Genomic DNA, 20,664 nt, shown 5'->3' with positions numbered 1-20,664 from the left:
TTTCTCAACTTCAGTCCTCAGGACCCCCTAGCAGTACATGTTTTCCATATCTCCCTGCTGGAGCACAGGTGTATTCATTACTGACTGACATATTGTAACAGGTGGTATAATTATTTCACTGGTCACCTGGCAATCCTGCACTGTGGGTCCTGAGGACTGGACTTGAGAAACACTGCTCTTCTTTCTCAAATAAATGTAAAGTAAGTGCTATTTTACTAAAAAAACAAAAGTTAGGAAATGTTTCCAAATTTGACTTGATACCATGCCTCCACCCCTCAGAAGATTAGCATAGTAGAATACAATTTTTAGTTAATATAAGGACATGAACGTGTCTTTTTCAATACCCTACCACAAGAGCATCACTACATTGGTAGAATTACATAAGATAGACTTTTATAGCAATAATTAGTATTTCTTAATACACTGTGGTCCCAAATATTATCACCTTTTACATGGAAAAAGTCAGGTTAATTTTGAACAGTAAATTTACCTTCATGGTTCATTTCTGAAAACAATTCTAAAACAATACTGTTTTCTCCTAGTGCAAATATTCTTCTGGATGATCATTTTACTCCCAAAATTTCTGATTTTGGATTGGCAAGGGCAACTGGGCAATTGGCACGTACTATGATGACAGAAAGAATTGTAGGTACTACAGCTTACATGGCCCCAGAGGCCTTGCGAGGAGAGGTTACTATAAAGTCCGATATATTCAGCTTTGGTGTGGTAAGTAACAATGTAATTCTCATACTGTATGGGCAGAGCTGAATTCCCAGAAATTACTTTGTTAAAACAACAACAAAGAAAATATTATTTTTTTGTTTTTTCAAACTTCCATCAGTCCCAAGAGCAGAATATATCTCGCTGTATTTTCCAGGCATAGGTAATGGGAGGAAGTTGCAGTCTAAAGTGATTGCCATTGCTGTCTATTAAAAGCTTTTTCAGCTAGAAGTCTACACAGACAGCAAGGAAGACGACCACCTAAAAAAAATGACAAACTAAGGCTGGGTACACACTACGGGCTTTTCAGCTCACATAATTTGGCGTGCTGATCGGGACTTTTTTTTTGTTACTGATATGGCATTGGTATCTTCTAGGTATTGGCACTATATATGCTGCAAGTGTCTATATCTGCTTTGTTTGAGTAACACTCCTTCCTTTATTTAGAACTTATTTCAATACACTGCTATGATAGAGTATTGTGGACATATTTAATTTGTTAACTTGACACAGTGCACACAGAAAAATACCATGATACCCATTTTATGACTACATATCTTATAGGACACCAGTATAGTTTGTAGATCCAGGAGCATCTCATTCTTTAGGCCCAGTTTTCTTCATGTTCCATTGTAAAACTCTGGAATTCATGGAGAAGAAAAACAGAGCACTAGCCCAGGTCTCCATAGTCTCATCCTCATGTATACTCCCTCTGCCTGCTGATCTCCTGACACAAACAAGCAAAATAATCTTAGTAAAGTGTGGTGTGTGTCTTATGTATTTTGGCGACTGTTCTACCATATCTCATACCTGCTGCCAGGAAGAGAATAGGCCCCAGCCCTTAATTAAAATAACAATGGATTCCTGAGACAGGCTGACTTGGTCTTAACATAAATAGAGAAACTCTTTGAAGTCTTGCCCCTAGAATAGATCATTGTAAATGCCTCAGCACTGCAAGAAAATTGAAAATAAAAATTGTACTAGTCCTGTTCCAAATATATATTTTATTTATTTTTTTTGTAAATAAATCTACCAATAGAAATCTTGTAGATATTTACAGAATTGTGGCATTAAATCACACACCATGTATTTGAATTAATGATTAATATTTTCCTAGGTATTGTTGGAGATAATCTCTGGACTTCCACCATTTGATGAGGAACGGAATCCACCTTTACTGGTAATTGTGGTTTTTGGGTGGAGATTCCATGCAGTATGAAAGAGCAGTGCCGAGCCACTTCCCAACACATTTTATCATGTTGGACATTTGACCCCTAACCCCCCCCCCCCCCCAAATCAACTACTTGTACAACTTGACCCTATCCCCTTACAAAACACTTGATCACTGTCTCGGCTGCATATTCCAGCATTAACTAACATTTGTAGTCGCTCTCTCTTTCTACACGGACATCTTTCTATCATTAGTCAAACATATGGTCCTGACCTTGAATCTCTGATTACCATGCCATCTTTCAACGCCCCAAACTTCTTAAGAACCCCTTGGATCCTGTCCACTCAGTATTTTGTTCCCAATGCTCCACTGACACTGAAAAGATTAAGATGGTTGATGATGACACTGCTAAATCTACAGGCCAGTGCTGGCTTCTAATTCTCCTGCATGTCACACATATGCTGCCATCTCTAGATCTTTAAAACACTGTCCTATCCTGGTTCTCATCCTACTCATCAAACCACACATTCAAGTTGGTTTCTCTGTATCTACCTCCTTTCCACTTCTATCAATTGGAATACCACTAGGCCCTCTGCTTTTCTTTATCTACCACATCGCTTGGAAAGCTAGTAAGCCCCTTTGCATTTCAGAATTATTTATATGCAAATCATATCCACATTTATCAGTCCTCACAATCTGTTGGCCTGGGTTACTGCCATTTCATCTTTGATGTCCTCTCAAAAACAGCTAAAATATTGCCATCAGCCAAATACAAGCTACCTACCTGATATTTATTTCTGTTAAGAACACAAAGAAAAGACATATGACTATTACAATCACCTACTTACTGGTCTTTGCTGAATATAAAATAGATCATAAACTGACCTCTCCACTCTGCACATCTCATCCACATTACTTGCTTTCATTCCTGGTTCTAGGACTTTTTTTTTTTTTTTTCTTCTCTGCACTCTGCACAGGGAAGCTGATTCAGAGTGGGACACACACCAGTTTGGTTCGTGTATCTTGTGTAAAATAGCTTTGCACATGTCCAGAAAGTGGATGCATACATATGTTCCTCTGCAGACCTGCGTGATTCTGCCACCTGTACCTTGAGAGACGGGACAGGGGAGAAAATGGGCATGCGAAACACATATGTCCAGTAGGAGGCATGCGTGTGTATATAATATAGGAATCTGCAAGCAGGCCCTTCTTACCTGTCTATTAATGTCAAGTCTTGTTTTATTACAGTGTTTGTTCCCTATTGGATGTGCTGTGGAGTGTGCTGGTGCTATATAAAAAAAATATAGGAAAATAAAACAGGCATTCATTAGAGTTAACTTTCTTATAAATCAAACACTGGTTCCACATTAGGACCTTTGTCATGGAATTTAAGGCAGGCGAGTGTCTGTTTAATTTCATATGTGTCTTTTTAAAATATGTATAATGGATTAACTAAATCCATTTTCTTAATTAGCTTGACATTAAAGAAGAAATTGAGGAGGAGGAAAAAACACTTGAAGACTATGTGGATAAAAAGATGGAAGAGGTAGAATTCCACATACTAGAAAAAATGTACTCCATTTCTAGCCAGTGCTTGAACCAAATGAAAAACAAGAGACCAGACATTAATACGGTACAGGATATATTTGTGTGTGTGTTTGCCATAATACATGTGTAAGCTGTAATATATAACAGTTTTCATTTATTTTTATAGGTGCTGCATTCTCTGGAAACTATAACCTGCACCCTTTCTGGTTCCTGATCTATGCAATGTATGTCTGTAAAATGTATATATTTTGTATTTAAATGGGGTTTAAACCCTCCATTTTGTAAAAATAAACCCTTCCTTTAGGGATCATTATCAGAACTTTGAGAGGGGGTTACATTGGTGTTCAGTATGGTATATCGGGGAGGGGGGGACGAAATGGTGCCCTGCACATAAATAATCAGGGGGCCTCCTATACACTGAATGCTGGGCTAGGCAGCTCCATGCCTTATTAATCCTAATATTGCACAGAATTCCTTGATTATTTGTTTGCTTTTTAAACTAAACTCCTCAGTTGCAGATGGAGAGATGCATTGCTTTATTCAAATAAAATAAGTAGCTACTGTGATTATCTGAACATTTCCCTCATTGCCTTAGAGTATGCTGTGCTATATGTTCACTGAACTGGAGCTGACTGCCTCTGCACTAGCTTCCAGGTTCAGTAACCAGCTAGCAGAGCTGGCTCTGGAGGGAATTCTCTCTCGTGCCAAGCCCAGTGTGGAGACAGGAACGGAAACAGCCATCAGAAATTGAAAAGTTCCCAGTTCAGCAATAAAAGTGAAATGTGTACATTCCTATGTCAACTGGCATAAGCAGTATCTATGGAGAAGAAAAAGTAACAGCTTTCAAGAGGAAGGTTGTGGATTGCAATTATATGCAAAAAGAAAATCTGCAGTGAGATGTAGATACAGCTATAAAATGTTTAAAAGGATGCAGCAAAATGGCCATTATGCAGAATAGCTCGTGTAGGTTTCATTAAAGAGTTATAAAACTAGAAGTGGGGGAAAAAAATAGAAAATGTAAAATATCCAGTATCCTATACTGCTGTAGAGTTTAAATGGTTCCTTATTGTTCCACCCTATATGAAAATACCTTTTTCACTATTTTGTACCAGTGTATGACGCAGCAGAACCCTTGTAGCACCTTATAAAAAAAAAGTCCTATTACTATACTTATTTTAGTAATTTTACATCCTTGCTTTGTCTGTTATTCTGCCAGTGTCCCACAGCTACCAGTAAGTACAAATTAGTATTCCTAACAAAATGTTAGTCAAATAGAGCCGCTTCTAATGATGCTTTAATCTCTTTAGTTTGTCCCTTGCTTAAAAGGGAAACAAAAAAAAAAGTAAGTTCTCATTCAAACAACCTGAACGTGTAGTTTTCTGTGATCAATTGTGGGACTATAATTTATATAGTACCAGTTTTAGCTTCAGTTGCCCATGTAAGAATGGAGACCGGATAGTGATCCAATTTTAGTTGAACATTTTGTTGCTACTTTCATTAACAGCCATCGGCGCAAACTACTCAACATCTGGCTCATTGACTCCTCTGACTACATTGATTTCATTGTGAATATAGAACACATCCGGATACAACTTTGCACCTGTAATCTTACTCTAGTGTTTTTGTACATAAAAAAAAAAAGGAAGCCATCAAAAACACACTGCTCTAATTTACACAGCTCACTGCAAACACTTGTGTTGCACTAATGTACCTGGATGATAAGATTACACAGCCCACATGTACAAAAATGTAGCTTAGAATGTATGTGGAAAAGGGGTAAATTGATCTTTCTGGAGACACATAAAACAAAGGAATAAGAAAACACTACACATCTGCAGCCTAATTTGTAGTGTACAATGTTAGAGTAGGTTATAATTACAACTTATTCCTAGCAGGAATAATGTACAGGTGACACTGAAAATGATAAAGATCTTTAGATATCCTTAAAGTTAGTCACATAAGTGAATAGCAAGAAACAAAAACATTGATGCTTGCAATAAATGTTTATTCACAAATATTCTTCATCAGGTGCAGGACTTTTGAAACTCATCCCATCATATGTACATAAACAAACTTCAACTGCCACATTTAAAAATTATTTAAATTATTCTAGTTTTATAAAGTTGCATAATCAGTCATATCAATTGTAAAACATGCTGTTCTAATAAAATGTTATTTTGTAGATAGAGAAACCTGCGATACAACAAAAATATAAGTGGTGCAATCTGCTATAGTCAGAGCATATTTAAAGACCTGCCTCAAATTCAAGTGCTCCACACTTTTATTAAATCCGTTATAGTTGAAAAGTATAATTTTAACATCTGAAAGACGAATAAGAAACATTAAAAATGTTAGAAAGGTTTATAAGTCGGCATGTTACAGCAGCATAATCTTTGGTTCCAAAAAGCAACTCCTTAGTGACATTTGTATTAGAGTATGTATAATAAAGCAATAACCAAAAATACATCAGCAGTACTGTGTAAAGAATCTCAAACAGTACTATAAAAACAAGTCATTGTATATGAAATGTTTCAAGAATCAGTAAATATAAACAGTTACGTCTGCAAAGTACCAATTTTAAACAAGCCATGTGACAATAAACTAGATTAAAGTTAATGCAAAAGAACATTTTACAGATGGCAAAATGATATACGCTCTCCTGTGAGGAATTGTATTTAGAGAATGCCAAAGCTACAATTGTTATAATGGTTCAAAAACTGAATTCATATACACCACTGTGGCTGAAATGTCAATAAGTTATGTAATCATTCCATAGAGGTTGTATTCAAATAGCAAGATGCACTCATCTGCCACTAATAAATATACTAAAGACACAGGGCTGACACAAACATGATTTCTGGGGCGTTACGGTTTCATATGGACACCTTGTTAATGAATGCAGAATCGGTATCTGAAGTTCATACACTGCAGACCTTTATTTACCTCTTATTATCAGCCTCTCTTTTCCACAGAGATAGGATTGCTGAGGCCTTTGTTCTAACCACTAAGCCACCAGACCTTTATATTCCCATGAATGAAAAGCACAAAGCAGCATAGGGTTCTTCACAGGCATACAACAAAAAATCAAGATGCCCTAAATCTGTGACATAGTGCAAAAAGTTGTAGTTTTCCTAGTGTGCGATTTTCCCCCACTAACATTATCACAGGCACCACACACCCTCAATAGATTCAAGTTTAAAGGATATAAAATTAGTGTGTTTAGTACTTTCCTGTGGAGATAAAGCAATAGGATGTTTTCTAGACCATTTAAACTATATTAAAAATTCTGCCTACTTAAAAAAAAAAAAAAAAAAAAAAATGAATGTGACAATTTTATTTTAGTTGACATATGAAGTGTTTTTTTTATCTTTTCTTGCTGTTAGCAGCCATGTGTCCAGACTAGGAATTGTATAAATGCATATACATACAAACTATTATCTCACATTATACTATCTTAGGGTGAAAACTTATTGTAAATATATATTATCCTTTATTATCAAAACGGTCATGTTATGGAGTTACAGCGCACTACGGTTTTGTGGTTCTCTACAGCATGGCTCAACCCATTCAAAAGATACGGACTTGTGCATACTGCAGAGGCGGGTAGTTAGGGTGCTGGTTACTGGAATTGTTGCATCAGGTGGGTATAGAAAAGAAAACTAATCCAGAATTAGTGCATTGTTTTTAAATATACTCCAAAGATTCAGGAGGTTTACATGTTACCAACCCATTGATCACATCGATCAAAAATCAAAAAGGACACACATTAAATAAAAGGAAATATTAAATGGGTTGATTTGCTTAAAAAATAAAAACATAGTAAAAAAAAACCAAAACAAAAACACCACATCAGAATAAGTAGTGTGGTACAATGTTTCAAAGTACCAATGCCACATATACAACTGGTAATGAATATTCTTTTACAAATATGTTAAATTGTAGATGCAACCAATACAATGTGCTGCACTCCTGCTTCTTTCAGAGGTGGCCACATTTGTTTCTGCAGGATCATATAACTATGTCCCTGACATACTAAAGCTGCTCTATACATCCATAAACTTAAGGACAGGTCTAGAAGTTAACAGGAGTGGAGGGGAATTAGGAGTGACTATTCTGCATACCAGAACACGGGAATGATTACTTTCTGCTGCACTAGTCATTGGCCAGTTCAGCTTCTGCAGGACCTCTGATCAGCCTCCTGATGCCTCTTTTTCCAGCTGGACCCTTGGGCCGAAGAAAAGCTTGTTTGTGCGCATGTTGCTTCGGGTGCACTTCATCATAGAGGAATTCTGAAGTCAGTTCATCACCACTGTCTATTTCAATCTGTGCAAATTTAAATTAGGATATTGCATACTTTAGTCACAACATTCCATATAAGCTGTGAAAAAATACACACATTTACCATCAGATCAGATTATGCCAAGCTCTGAATATGGGAGTCTTAAGGATAATCCCTGGACGTTCTGTTTGGTTTGGCAAAAATAACACCTGCCCTCTGGAATCAGAGATTGCCTCAAACTATTTCTCTGGAGGCAATTACACTGAATGAGATTATATAAAAAAAAAAAAAAAAAAAAAAAAAAAATATACTATATATATATATATATATATATATATATATATATATATATATATATATATATATATATATATATATATATATATATATATATATATATATATATATATAAATAAAAAAAAAAAATGTTACCTTTTTGGCAATCTCCATCATTAGTTGTCTTTCAATAACATCTAACAAAGGGTTCTTACAGCTGGAATATAGCATGCGCTCTCGTATACTGCAGGTATACCCAGGCATGGAATAAATAAACACTGCAAAAATAAAATAAAAAACATGTACAACACGCTCAATAGAAAAAACGAAAAATGTAATAGCATGAGACAATATTGAAACTTCTGTTAAAAAAAACAAACAGTTTTGAACAACTACAAATCAATTCATTGTGAATGTCCTATCGCTTGTAAAACTTCGTAAATAAGTCGAATTGTGCCACATTAGCCCCAACCATCCACATAACATACACTTGTATGTTGCACACCCAGGAGAATGTGGTATGAGCAGCACTCTGGTGCAGGTGCCAAATTGTGCTGCAGTCTAAAAGAAAAGACCTTCATGACTTAATACTTGTTATAGAGGCCAACACATTCATTTATTAACAGGTAAGTAATTGCATTTGCAATAATGTGTAATAAAATATAAGACTTTACCTATAGAATCCAAATAATCTCCTTCATGGGAATGTTTGTACAGGAAAAAGTGGTAGCGTGCAGCATCCTTTGGAATCCTTTCTGGCAAGTCCTTCACTTCAGTGTATGCAGTGTTGGCCAAAACAATGGTTTCGTTTTGTATATCAATTTTCTGTAGATCATAAACATAAGGGGTAACAAAGATGATAAGACGTTAAAAGACGTTATGCATTACCTAAAAGTTAATTTGGATACAGTGGTTAAATTTGCAGTATGCCGACAGACATATTCAAAGTAGTTTATTTTGAAAGCATTCAATGCCTATACATTTGCATCAACAGAACATGTAGACAAAGAAATGAGCAAGATGACATTTTGTATTTCATTATACAAGGTCTGTAAAATAAAAATGCTTTCACTGCTAGAAAAGAAATGTGAAAATCAAGAATACTGCATTAGGGTTAGTCTACAAACACTTGGGGCTAGATTTACTAAGCTGCGGGTTTGAAAAAGTGGGGATGTTTGCTATAGCAACCAATCAGATTCTAGCTGTCATTTTGTAGAAGGCACTAAATAAATGAAAGCTAGAATCTGATTGGTTGCTATAGGCAACATCCCCACTTTTTCAAACCCGCAGCTTATTAAATCTAGCCCTTGGACACTTTTATATGCTCATTGTCCACAGTTTGATCCCTATGAGAATTATATACACAAAAGCATTAACTCAGATGTATGATGGACCTCCAGTACATGCGTAAACATATATGGTATGTTGTGTTCTACCACCTGTACAAGTATTTTTTTGTTAATCTTCAAAACTGGGTACTCCCAAACAAGCAAGAGTGGAAATGGGTGCAAATAGTTTGTTGGTGGCTTGATCAGAACTCTCCCAGCAGCACCGATCAGAGAGAAAGGATTGTGCTAATCATCAAGTGACCTGTCCAGTTCCAATGACCGAGAAGAAAGCTGCATGCGACAGGGAGTGTCAAAATGTGGGGAGGGAAATGGAGGAAAGCAGAAAGCCACAATTTTTTATATTATATAATTAAATATATCTATTCCCCTTTGCCTCTAAAACGACTTGAGCAATTAGTGTACGAAACGCCTGTCTCACTTTCTATTCTCTCATTCCATTCTTAACTCTGTAATCAGGCTTCCACCCCCAACATTCCACTGAAACTGCTCTAACAAAAGTGATTAATGATCTACTTATTGCAAAGTGTAAGGGTCATTTCTCCATACTCATTCTTCTGGACCTCTCTGCTACTTTTGACACTGTTGATCACCCTCTTCACTTCATTGGCCTTCGTGACAGTTATTTCAAGGTTCACTTCATACCTATCGAACCGCTCCTTTAGGGTTTCTACCTCTGGCACAGTCTCCTCCACGCCAACTATTTGTGGTGCTCCCACAAGCCTCTGTTCTTGGCACTTTACTTTTTTCCATTGTACACCTCTTTTCTTGGGGCACCAATTCACACAGGCCAGCCTCAATATCACCTCTACACTGATGACACCCAAATCTATCTCTCTTCCCCTGATCTCTCTCCTTCTGTACTGTTCTCGTCTAAACAACTGTCTTTCTGCTATCTCCACATGAATGTCCCAATGCTACCTAAAGCTGGACATATCCAAAACAAAGCTTATAATCTTTCATCCTGTCGGTCACCACCTGCCCTCAAATCTCCCTCACTGTCAATTTCCCACAATTTCCTCAGACTCCCAAGCCTGCTGCCTTGGTGTCATACTTTACTCCACCCTCTGCTTTATTCCTCACATCCAGACTCTCTCCCAGTCCTGTCAACTCCACCTTAAAAACATTGCCAGAATACGCCTTTTTTTTACTCAACATGTTACCATAACTCTTATCCATTCGCTCATCTCCTGTCTTGACCATTGCAACCTCCTGCTATCTGGCATTCCTGACACCTTTATATCCACATTTCAATACAAGCTAAATGCTGCTGCAAGGCTGATCTTCCTGTCTCACCGCTCCACATCTGCTGCACCACTTTGCAAATCCCTACACTAGTTCCCTGTGTTCTCCAGAATCAAATTCAATTTACTCATTCCTTACCTACAAAGTCCTCAACAACACTACCCCTGCATAAATCTCAAATCTCATATCAAAATACTCTCCTTCCCGCCCTCTTAGATCTACCTCTGACCTTCGCCTTGTCTCATCTCTGGTAACCACCTCTCACTCTCTCCTACAAGTGTTCTCCTGTGCTGCTCCCCACTTACAGAATTCCCTACCATGCTCAAGACTTTCCCACAGCCTTCAAATCTTTAAATGCTCTTATCCCCAATAGCACTATTCACACTAATGCACCTGCACAACTGTCCCAATCTCCACTCTGAACCACATTTGCTTCTGTTTCAGCTGTGCCCTCTTCCACTTAGAATGTAAGCTCTCTAATAAGCAGGGTCCATCATACCTTTTGTTTTCATGTCTGCGTTTATTTTGTCTGCCTTGTATGTCCTTGTTTCATTTAGGCACCGTTTTCCCTACTATACAGCGCTGCGGAGCACTGTGGCACCTTAAAAATCTACGATAATATTCTGTGGAAGTAACCGGGTTCCCTGAAGTAGTGATGTGAGGTAAATGACAAGCTTGTGTGGAAGATTGAAGTGTCTAATGCTCAATACGAAATAAAGTTCATACCGGCAACTTGTTTCTGCAGCATGCTGTGTTAAGGTTCCCTCTGTCCATGTCTTGTCACTACATTTCTCTGGACAGTACTTTTTAGGCTCATTAAACATGCATAGCACAAAATGTTCTGAAAATATTTCAAGCATTGGGAACATTGATAGTAAGACCTATACACATTCTGCTGCTCAGAGTAGAAACTATGGGTCACAGTGAAACGCTGGTAAGATGGACATGCATGGTTTGCCACCATTTGGGGCTGACCCATGGATGGAACATGATGTTAGTAAATTTTGCAATAATAATATAGTGATAAATCATTATAGTTCCTCCTTAATGATTGTGGGTGGGAAATAAATGTTACATATGAATTTGTATGGGAAATTTGAAAAATAGTCTATTTCTCACCCTGCAATTTCAGGATAGTTCAAGAGCTGTTATACACGGAAAAGATCAACAGCTCAAACATCTTTACAAACTCCAGTGAGTTATGTAGCCCCTTTTAACACACTTATTCCTATAGAACCCGAATGTGATATCACTGAGCATAGCTCATACCATTCAATCTCGGTTTTAATCTCTTTGCTTGTTTAGATCTCAGTTTGTTGGCCAAGGATTAACAAGTAAATAAAGGCTGTATTCAGCTCTGAATACATCAAGCAGCTATTATTCTCATCATCAGCTATTTATTCTCACCAAAGCTTATTTCATATACATTTCTGCACAATACAGAAGTCCATATTTGAAGCAGTTTCCTTGTTACCTTGTCAGATTTCAAATATCCATTCACATAAGAAGCAGTATTGTGTGTAAATATAACCCCTAACCATCAGCCGTGTAATCCACATGCCTGTTCCAGAGCTTCTGAACTTTTCCCTACTTGTGTAGTGCCAACTGGATTCCTCTGTGTGATAACATTGATTAATAGTTTTACTTCTGAATGATTAACAAAAACACTCAAAACATGGCTTGCTGGGAATAAGGAGACAATAGGGGATGTATGTTCTAACCAACTTCTAAAATACGTCTATTAGTCAACATCAATCGTAAATCTTCCAAATTCAAGCAATAGCAACAGTAGGACACATCTCTCCGGCTAAGTTTAGATACCTGGGTCAGTAGTATTGTTAAGAAAATATTTTATTGAAAGGTTAATGCTTGTAACATGCCAGTAAATGTTGGAATGGCAGTAAAGGAATATGTGCTATAAAACACACTTTAATCATGTGATAAGCAATTTGCAGTGTGCTAAATGCTGAAAAAAATCTAAACACAAAAAGAAGTTTGCACAAGATAAGTGTGTGTAAAAGCAGTTTCACCAACAATGATTTGCTGCATATTAGGTATTCACATGAAACCTTCAGCAACTTACCAACTGAACATAATTTAGCCTCTTGTTTTTCAACTGTTCCAGTGCCTGGAATGCATCGCTCACTATTGGGAATGCAATGCCTTGAAGAGTTTGGTGTTTAGTGTCTACTCCAATATCTGTTTGAGTCTGAAAACAGTACAAATAAGAGTTATGGCTACATTAAATGACATTTATGTAAACCAGAGGTTCCACCTCATGAATGAAAAATGTTATAAATATCCATCATATTAATTATATACACATATCAGCAGCACCATTTATTTATATAGCGCCACTAATTCCGCAGCGCTGTACAGAGAACGTACTCACATCAGTCCCTGCCCCATTGGGACTTACAGTCTAAATTCCCTAACACACACACACACAGATTATGGTCAATTTGTTAGCAGCCAATTTACCTACCAGTATGTTTTTGGTGTGTGGGAGGAAACCGAAGCACCTGGAGGAAACCCACGCAAACATGGGGAGAACATACAAACTCCTCACAGATAAGGCCATGGTCAGGAATTGAACTCATGACCTCAGTGCTGGAAGGCAGAAGTGCTAACCACTACGCCACCGTGCTACTAGATATATAGACACACCATTAATTCTGTGTATGGAGTGTTTTCCACCTGCAGATAACCCACTTTATTTGGTTCTCTCCCCATTCTTGGAAACTAGAAGTTGTTGGTTACATTTTGTTTCAAATCTATTTTTATTATTTCTGCATAAACTCTTTTGGTCTAAAAAGAAGCTATTTTCTGACCTACCCCGATCGCACTAGTCTTTCTAGACTGAATTCGGGAGACTGAAAACACCAGGAATCATGATTCAAGAATGTGGACAGTTTAGAAAAAATAAAATAAAAATATATATTTGAGGCACCACAAAGTTTGTCTTTAAAACAGAATCCAATACTAACCAAACTATCCTCAAAATATGAAGTAACCCCAACAATGCTACAAAATAGTTCTTACCTCTTTAAGCTTTATTTGCCTCAGTTCCTCTTCTGATGCAGTAAGTGGGGCAGGAGCTGACCGGCAGACCAAGTATTTATTGTATCCACTCAATGACAGATCTTCCTGCACACAAACATTTAATAAAGATACATTATACAAAAAAAATATATATATATATATATATATATATATATATATATATATATATATATATATATATATATATATATATACATATATATATATATATATATATATATATACATATATACACACACACACATACATGTCTTGCTGCTTAATGTATGACTTGAATGGACAACCCTCGTATTCTACAGATGTTTAGACAGTGGTAACAGCAGGATCCCAGCAGCACAGAGTAGTGCTGGGAGGATCCTGTAATACTGATGCAGGAGGATTGTGATGCAAATTTATTTTTAAATGTAGTTCACAGCCACACTTACCTTAGCTGTTCCAAACAGTTCCTCTTTGATGTGCCCTCCTCCAAATTCCTTTTTTACAGTTGCCCTTGTTGCAGCATACAACATCTTTTGTCGTACCTAAGTGTTTAAAACAAACACGTAAATATTTTTAGGTTTATTTTCAAACACCAAATCTTGCTCTACGTTTACATGTCAAAGCACATTGTCACATTGCTATGTCATGTAATACAATTCCTATAAAAATGGACACAGATGAACCCCACTAGCCCACACAGTTTCCAGTGTGGAAACACGTTTCATCAGATTAAACTACTATATGATGCACAAAGCATGGCGGGAATTTTTTTTGCAATTCTATATATAGTTTTCAAAACTAAATAAGCAGTGTTTTCTCCAGCACATGTTTCCCGGGTGCTCCACCCGGCTGTTTTTATTTTCCACCTGGCTTTTGGAGTCCAATTAATATAGAATAAGCCATTATTTCTCCTATTAGAACAGGTACTATGTGAGTACTACAACAAGCAGTGTGCGTTAGACACTGACTGACCAGTCCTGGCAGCTGTGGGCAATAGCCTCCAATATTATTGCGAAGTATTACAACTGCCCCCACCCGGCTACTTCTTAATGCCACCTGGCTGGAAAAAAATAAAAAATTCTGGGGAGAACACGGATAAGGAATGGGGGGGGGGGGTGTACAATGTTTAGATCTTAAATTAAATTTCTTTTGCCTTTTTTCTCCATGCACTTACATGAGAGTAGTCTGGAGACCAGGAAAGGAAAATCCACTCATAGCCCTGTGCATTCTTAGAATCCAACCGATACAAAATATAACATGGCTGCTTATCTTCTAGTAGTGGCAAAATAAAAGAGTCAAAGTCGATATCCCACGTGTTTACTGGCTTCACACGGACGCTTACTGTCAGTTGTTCTGTGAACAGTAAAATTCACAGGAAGATATACGGATAAGTAAAATGCAAAATTTACAATATTACAAAACATGCTAAAATGTTATCAACTTTCTATTTTTATCTGCAGGTTAAATACTAAATAAAGCATTAGTGACTGTCAAAGCAGGTTTTCAACGTTCCAACCAACAAATATGTGTTTAACATCTGATCATTACATAAGATTATTGATGTTATAGTTATATAATATAAACATATGACAAAATATTCTGCAAGGCACTATAGACAAAGCTAAACACTTCTAAGAATAAAATAAAGAGCAAGTCATGGTTCTATTAAGGGTGTATATAAAAAAGGTTTATTACAATAACCGCCTCATAACAGTGCTTATCTAATATATAAATGTCTAGTGGCGTGTGTTAGTCTGTCCGTGTGGAAAAAATAAAACCAAGCTGCAGCGCCACCTGCTGGGCGAAGTTATACACTGACCTACTTAATTCTTAGTGTGTGTGTAAAAAAAAATTCAGAAAGGGCTAAAATTTGGTATACTAAGATGTTTTTAATTTGTTAATTGTTAAAAGTGTTTATGAAATTTAAAAAAAAAAAAATATATATATATATATATTTCTTGAAGGAGAAGTGACAGTTGGCAGTGGTTGGTGGTTGCTGGGGGTGACAGTGGGGAGTGGTTGGTGGTTGCCGGGGGTGACAGAGTGAGAGGAGTGTGATACTCAGGACCGCTGAGAGAGATCCCTGTGTCTGGATAGACATCTGGATAGATGTGGCGATGAAAATGAAGGATGAGGTGATGGAGAAGAATGATGAGGTGGTGACATGTGGACAAAACCACGTTAAAAAAGGGCGCTTACGTCGGGAAGTAACGCTCTTCCCCTGAGGAGGCCTGGGCTATGGCCCAAATGCATGACAAGAACCTTTTTAACACCTTAAGTAGCTTGATTTGACTAGAATGCATGAGTATCATGCATGGGTTAACTTGTCCTAATATATGGTTTACATACTTTTATACTACATGCTTGACAAAATGATAATTATAGAAATAATGTATTATTACAAACCATCTTCAATATCCAGCTTCAATAACCTGTACTTTCCATTTCTGGCTTTGGCAAATGTTTCCTGAACATCCTCACTCGCTGGTGGAAAAATAAAAAAATAAATAAATGGTTAGAGGCTTTACAATGAACACTACACAAACAATACATGCCTGGAAACAAAACATCAGGTGACAACACAAGTGATCTTCCAACAGAGCTTTAAAGTGAAAGACAACATAAAAAGTTCCACGTCAGATATTTTTTCTAACGCAAGATGCAAACAGTTAAAAGTACAAAAAGAAAAAAGAAAAATTTGTTTACGGTTACAAAAAGGATTGTATATCTATCAACCTGGTAAGATTCAGAAAGCAGTTATGAGATAAGGAAAAAAAAAATTTAAACAATGTTGTCCAGGAAACATGGCTTAGTTCCTTTAAGGCCTAACTTGTCATTTACATAGAACAATATTTCATTAAGTCATCAGATCATTTCCTGTATTAAAATGATTGCCTAAGTATGTACAACCGATCCGCTCTAATGCATGATTTACTACACGTGCGGTACTCATAAGTGTGCCTGTAGAGCTCCAGTGACTGGTGTCATGTTACCTTCCCATCTCCGCACTCATAACACAACTTTGCTTGGATGCCTGTACCTAGCTTGACAAATGTAAATTAGTAATACCTTAACCATAGTTTATTCCAGAACACACAACCTATCTGGTTATTGTAGTTATCGAGTTACAGCTACCACACGGTTGCTTTGACAGCAGCCTTGCTGAACATTGCTCAAGAGAATGTTTGGACCAACCATATTATTCCAGTGAAACCCTCAGTGTTCAATGGGATGGCAAGGAGTGGTTCAATCCAAAACTATATACCATAGTATACTGTACGATACTATATCATGGACAAAGCAGAGCTGCAAATATTGTTTGAGAACCTGTAAGGGAAAGGTTTCACTTCATTTTAAAACACACACTTAAAGAGAATATGTACAACCCATGCTTTCTTCAAATATTTGCAGTTATTAACATATATTGGAGCGACTATACAGTTAACATTACTAAATTATTTGCACATAAAAAGTTATTTACACATTTATGAATGTGAATGAATCTGAAAAACAAAATATATAATTTGCAGACATAAAAAAAAAAAAAAACCATGCCATGATCGTAAAACATTGCAGCGCTTTCTTGGGATTAGTATTCTGAATTAGTACATATTATTATTCTGCCCAGAGAAATGTATTTTTCTATAGAACTGCATTTATAATAGAGATTAAACAAATGATACAATAGGCAGCCTTGTAAGCTTATATCCCTTCCTCATGCCATTGATCGTTTTCTCAGCCTTATGCTCCATCACAGTGAATTGTCAGATGTGTTTGTTATAGCTTCGTAACACTTATTTGTTTTACTTGATATGTTATTAAAGAGTGATGTCTCTTTCTTTGCATGCATTAATTTAACTTATTACTGAGATCATTGGCAATGTGCAGCCCTTTTGAAGACAAGAAGGCAACACCTGTTGCACTTGAAGTGTATCAGGTTGCTTATCACTATACAATAACATACAGTACTTATACAATTCTGTGCAAATAAAAAAAAAAAAGAAACATTGTAATCTGCGATGTGAGACCTAACTGACTGTAAGCTTATCCTGCCCAATAACCCCTTCACTATACAGCTCCTGAGATGCTTCTAGCATATAGGTGCATTTTCTCTTTACTAACTGTTGCCCATTAGGTTAAACTGTACTTATTCAGCAGCAGACGAGATACATACATACATACATGTGTATGTATGTATGTATACATACACATATACATAATATAAATGCCTAGTGGCATGTGTTAGTCTGTCTGTGTGGAAAAAATAAAACCAAGCTGCAGCGCCACCTGCTGGGCGGAGTTATACATTGACCTACTAAATTCTTAGTGTGTGGAAAAAAAAAAAATCAGAAAGGGCTGAAATTTGGTATACCAAGATGTTTTTAATTTGTTAATTGTTAAAAGTGTTTATAAAGATTTAAATTTTTTTTTATATATATATATATATATATATATATATATATATCTATCTTGAAGGAGAAGTGACAGTGGGGAGTGGTTGGTGGTTGAGGCCTGGGCTATGGCCCAAATGCATGACAAGAACATTTTTAACACCTCAAGTAGCTTGATTTGACTAGAATGCATGAGTATCATGCACAGGTTAACACACACACATATATATATATATATATATATATATATATATATATATATATATATATATATATATATATATATATATATATATATATATATATATATATATATATATATATATATACATACACACATATTTTTAAGTGTTACAACAGATAGCATTCCTTTCATTGAATAACCCTGTTGATTTCTACTACTATAAATCTGCATTACATTGTATTCCTGTAATGCATGACCACTGTATATATGAAATATCAGTTGTAGGGCCTCATTTTAGAAGGAAATCTAGAGAAACCATGTTGTAATGCCTTTTTTGCATGCAGGAAATACTGCATACAGCATGCAATGCAAACATTGGGACACATTTATTGTTTCACTGCAATTTAGAGTTGAGCCATGATGCACATTCCTCCCAACTCAAGATCTGTCCTCAAATTTTAAGTGTGCATCCCCTGGAGTACAATATGGTTTTACCAAGGTGCAAAACTGCACCTTCTAGTTAGATTTACTCCCAATTCTAAATGAGGCACATAGGGCCCGATGTGGCGATGGGACGCAGGTTGGGTGTAATATACGCTCAGAAAAAGCCAACTGTAAAAATAGCATATTTACATGCATATGCTGAGTCACGGGCATGTAAAGATGCTTCTAGCTCTGCATCTGTAGTATAAACTCCAGATTTATATCAGCAACATGTACACCCACATACAGACAACCAGGCCATAAGCACAAGAAAAATGTTTTAACATTTGTTTTTTTAGTGAAAAATACATTATCTATTGGACTTCATAGAATACAGCAACAGTATTTGCACCTGCCCTCTAAAGATATGGATACTGACAGGCATAAATTTCTCCATAGGGAACAACTGCCTGTTAGAAACTTCTGCACAGCACCAAATAACAAAATGAAGAATAGAGATGGTATTGTACAGGAAATGCAAGAATCATAAGGTAGACAACGCCTATAATAAAAAAAAAAAAAGTATTTGGAAGATGATCAGGCAGTAAAGGTATGATTAAGTAGATTCTGGCAAGTGAGGAATTCAAACAAATACCGTAAATTTGAGGGGATTAAATTTGCAAACAAATTAGGGCCACTAAAAGTACTGTGATAATGGACTAGTAGAAATGGCTGAGGAGGAGAGCAGTGATCACATTTTCGGATGTCATATTAAAGATTGTTTTACACGTCACGATTTGTCATTTAGGTGCAGAGAGACTATTGAGATTATATTAAAAAAAAAAAAAGGACCTTGTAACATAAGTTTCCTTTGCCATTATTAACCCACCTGTGACTATTTTTGCCTGTCCAGTTATCACTACTGTACCTGTCGGTTCTTGTGAAAGAGTGAGGAATTATTCTGTCTGTTTGCAGCAAACTATCACTCTAAAGCAGATTCCCTATTTAAAGATATGTGGTTTTACATCACAATATTTCCATCTCAATACATCCATCATCCAGGTGTTCTCCAAGCTCTATTGCAATGTGCAACCTTTCCACCCCTACACGGTGCCACCATTAATACTCAGCTCTATGCATTCTCCCTACAGGGGGCTGTCTACTTTCCCAAGCCCTCTTTTCATAGCTGTTGAGCCATTGCCAATAGATTAGGGCAACTGGCTCTAAATTTCAATTGTTTAGTAACACCACTATATATGGAAAGTCCAAACCCTTTCTCCTCTGTTATACAAATATTACAGTCTGTATATGAATTAATCAAAGGGTGTTATTTCCCAACTGAATGGGCCCCGAGACATGTCTCAGCAATTCTGTTACAGTAGGATGACAGCTTTAAATTGCTCTTTATAGTGGTCTTGAGGGACACTTTGGGGGTATATTTACTAATCTGCGGGTTTGGAAAGGTGATGTTGCCTATAGCAACCAATCAGATTCTAGCTGTCATATTGTAGAATGCACTAAATAAATAAAAGCTAGAAATTAATTGGTTGCTATACGCAACATCTCCACTTTTCCAAACCCGCAGTTTAGTAAATCTAGCCCTTAATGTTTTCCAAACTACCCATAAATTGGAGCACCCTACCCTGTCAGGTCAAAGTCATATCATCTTGTTCAAAATGATCTTTCTGCCAAAGTATTTACATACGTTCCACCACTCTCTGGACGTGATATCTAAATGTATACTCCATTGAAAAGCTGATCTTGCTGGCAACCTAGCTTGGGCTGGAGGGCATAACGTACTTCTTGAGATGCATTTTACAAGCTGTCCTTACAGGTGGTGGCTTCACCTTACTGAACTTTGGGCTCTATTTTTGTCCAGCGAGTTGGTATATATGCCAATTAATGGTTGTGCCATCAGCCAGATGATCCATACATAATGCAGGTGGCAGTCGCTGGCTCCCATCTGTCCCTCACTACTTGGTTTTCAGAGAGTTCCTATGTTGACCTTTACTATGTCTGATTTTTTTTTGCCGTAATAG

General features: G+C 36.8%; 2 protein-coding genes across 2 annotated transcripts; one reads left to right on the top strand and one right to left on the bottom strand.

The window, feature by feature from the left end:
* The first annotated feature begins 209 nt into the window (after positions 1 to 209).
* LOC142136026 (interleukin-1 receptor-associated kinase 4-like) lies at positions 210 to 3,752 on the top strand. Its single transcript, XM_075194625.1, has 4 exons — positions 210 to 726; positions 1,838 to 1,900; positions 3,366 to 3,524; positions 3,606 to 3,752. Exons 1-4 carry the CDS (start codon positions 628 to 630, stop codon positions 3,651 to 3,653), a joined length of 369 nt encoding a protein of 122 aa, XP_075050726.1. The 5' UTR covers positions 210 to 627; the 3' UTR covers positions 3,654 to 3,752.
* Positions 3,753 to 5,427: 1,675 nt separating this feature from the next.
* On the bottom strand, positions 5,428 to 14,885 carry LOC142136027 (twinfilin-1-like). Its single transcript, XM_075194626.1, has 7 exons — positions 14,802 to 14,885; positions 14,074 to 14,169; positions 13,628 to 13,732; positions 12,669 to 12,794; positions 8,669 to 8,819; positions 8,151 to 8,272; positions 5,428 to 7,762 (listed from the first exon to the last, which is right to left on the bottom strand). Exons 2-7 carry the CDS (start codon positions 14,155 to 14,157, stop codon positions 7,592 to 7,594), a joined length of 759 nt encoding a protein of 252 aa, XP_075050727.1. The 5' UTR covers positions 14,158 to 14,169; positions 14,802 to 14,885; the 3' UTR covers positions 5,428 to 7,591.
* Positions 14,886 to 20,664: the final 5,779 nt, after the last annotated feature.

Source organism: Mixophyes fleayi, unplaced genomic scaffold (assembly GCF_038048845.1).
Source record: "Mixophyes fleayi isolate aMixFle1 unplaced genomic scaffold, aMixFle1.hap1 Scaffold_897, whole genome shotgun sequence".
NCBI lineage: Eukaryota > Metazoa > Chordata > Amphibia > Anura > Limnodynastidae > Mixophyes > Mixophyes fleayi.
The sequence above is the reverse complement of the archived record's forward strand: the minus strand, read 5'-3'. Positions and strand labels throughout refer to the sequence as shown.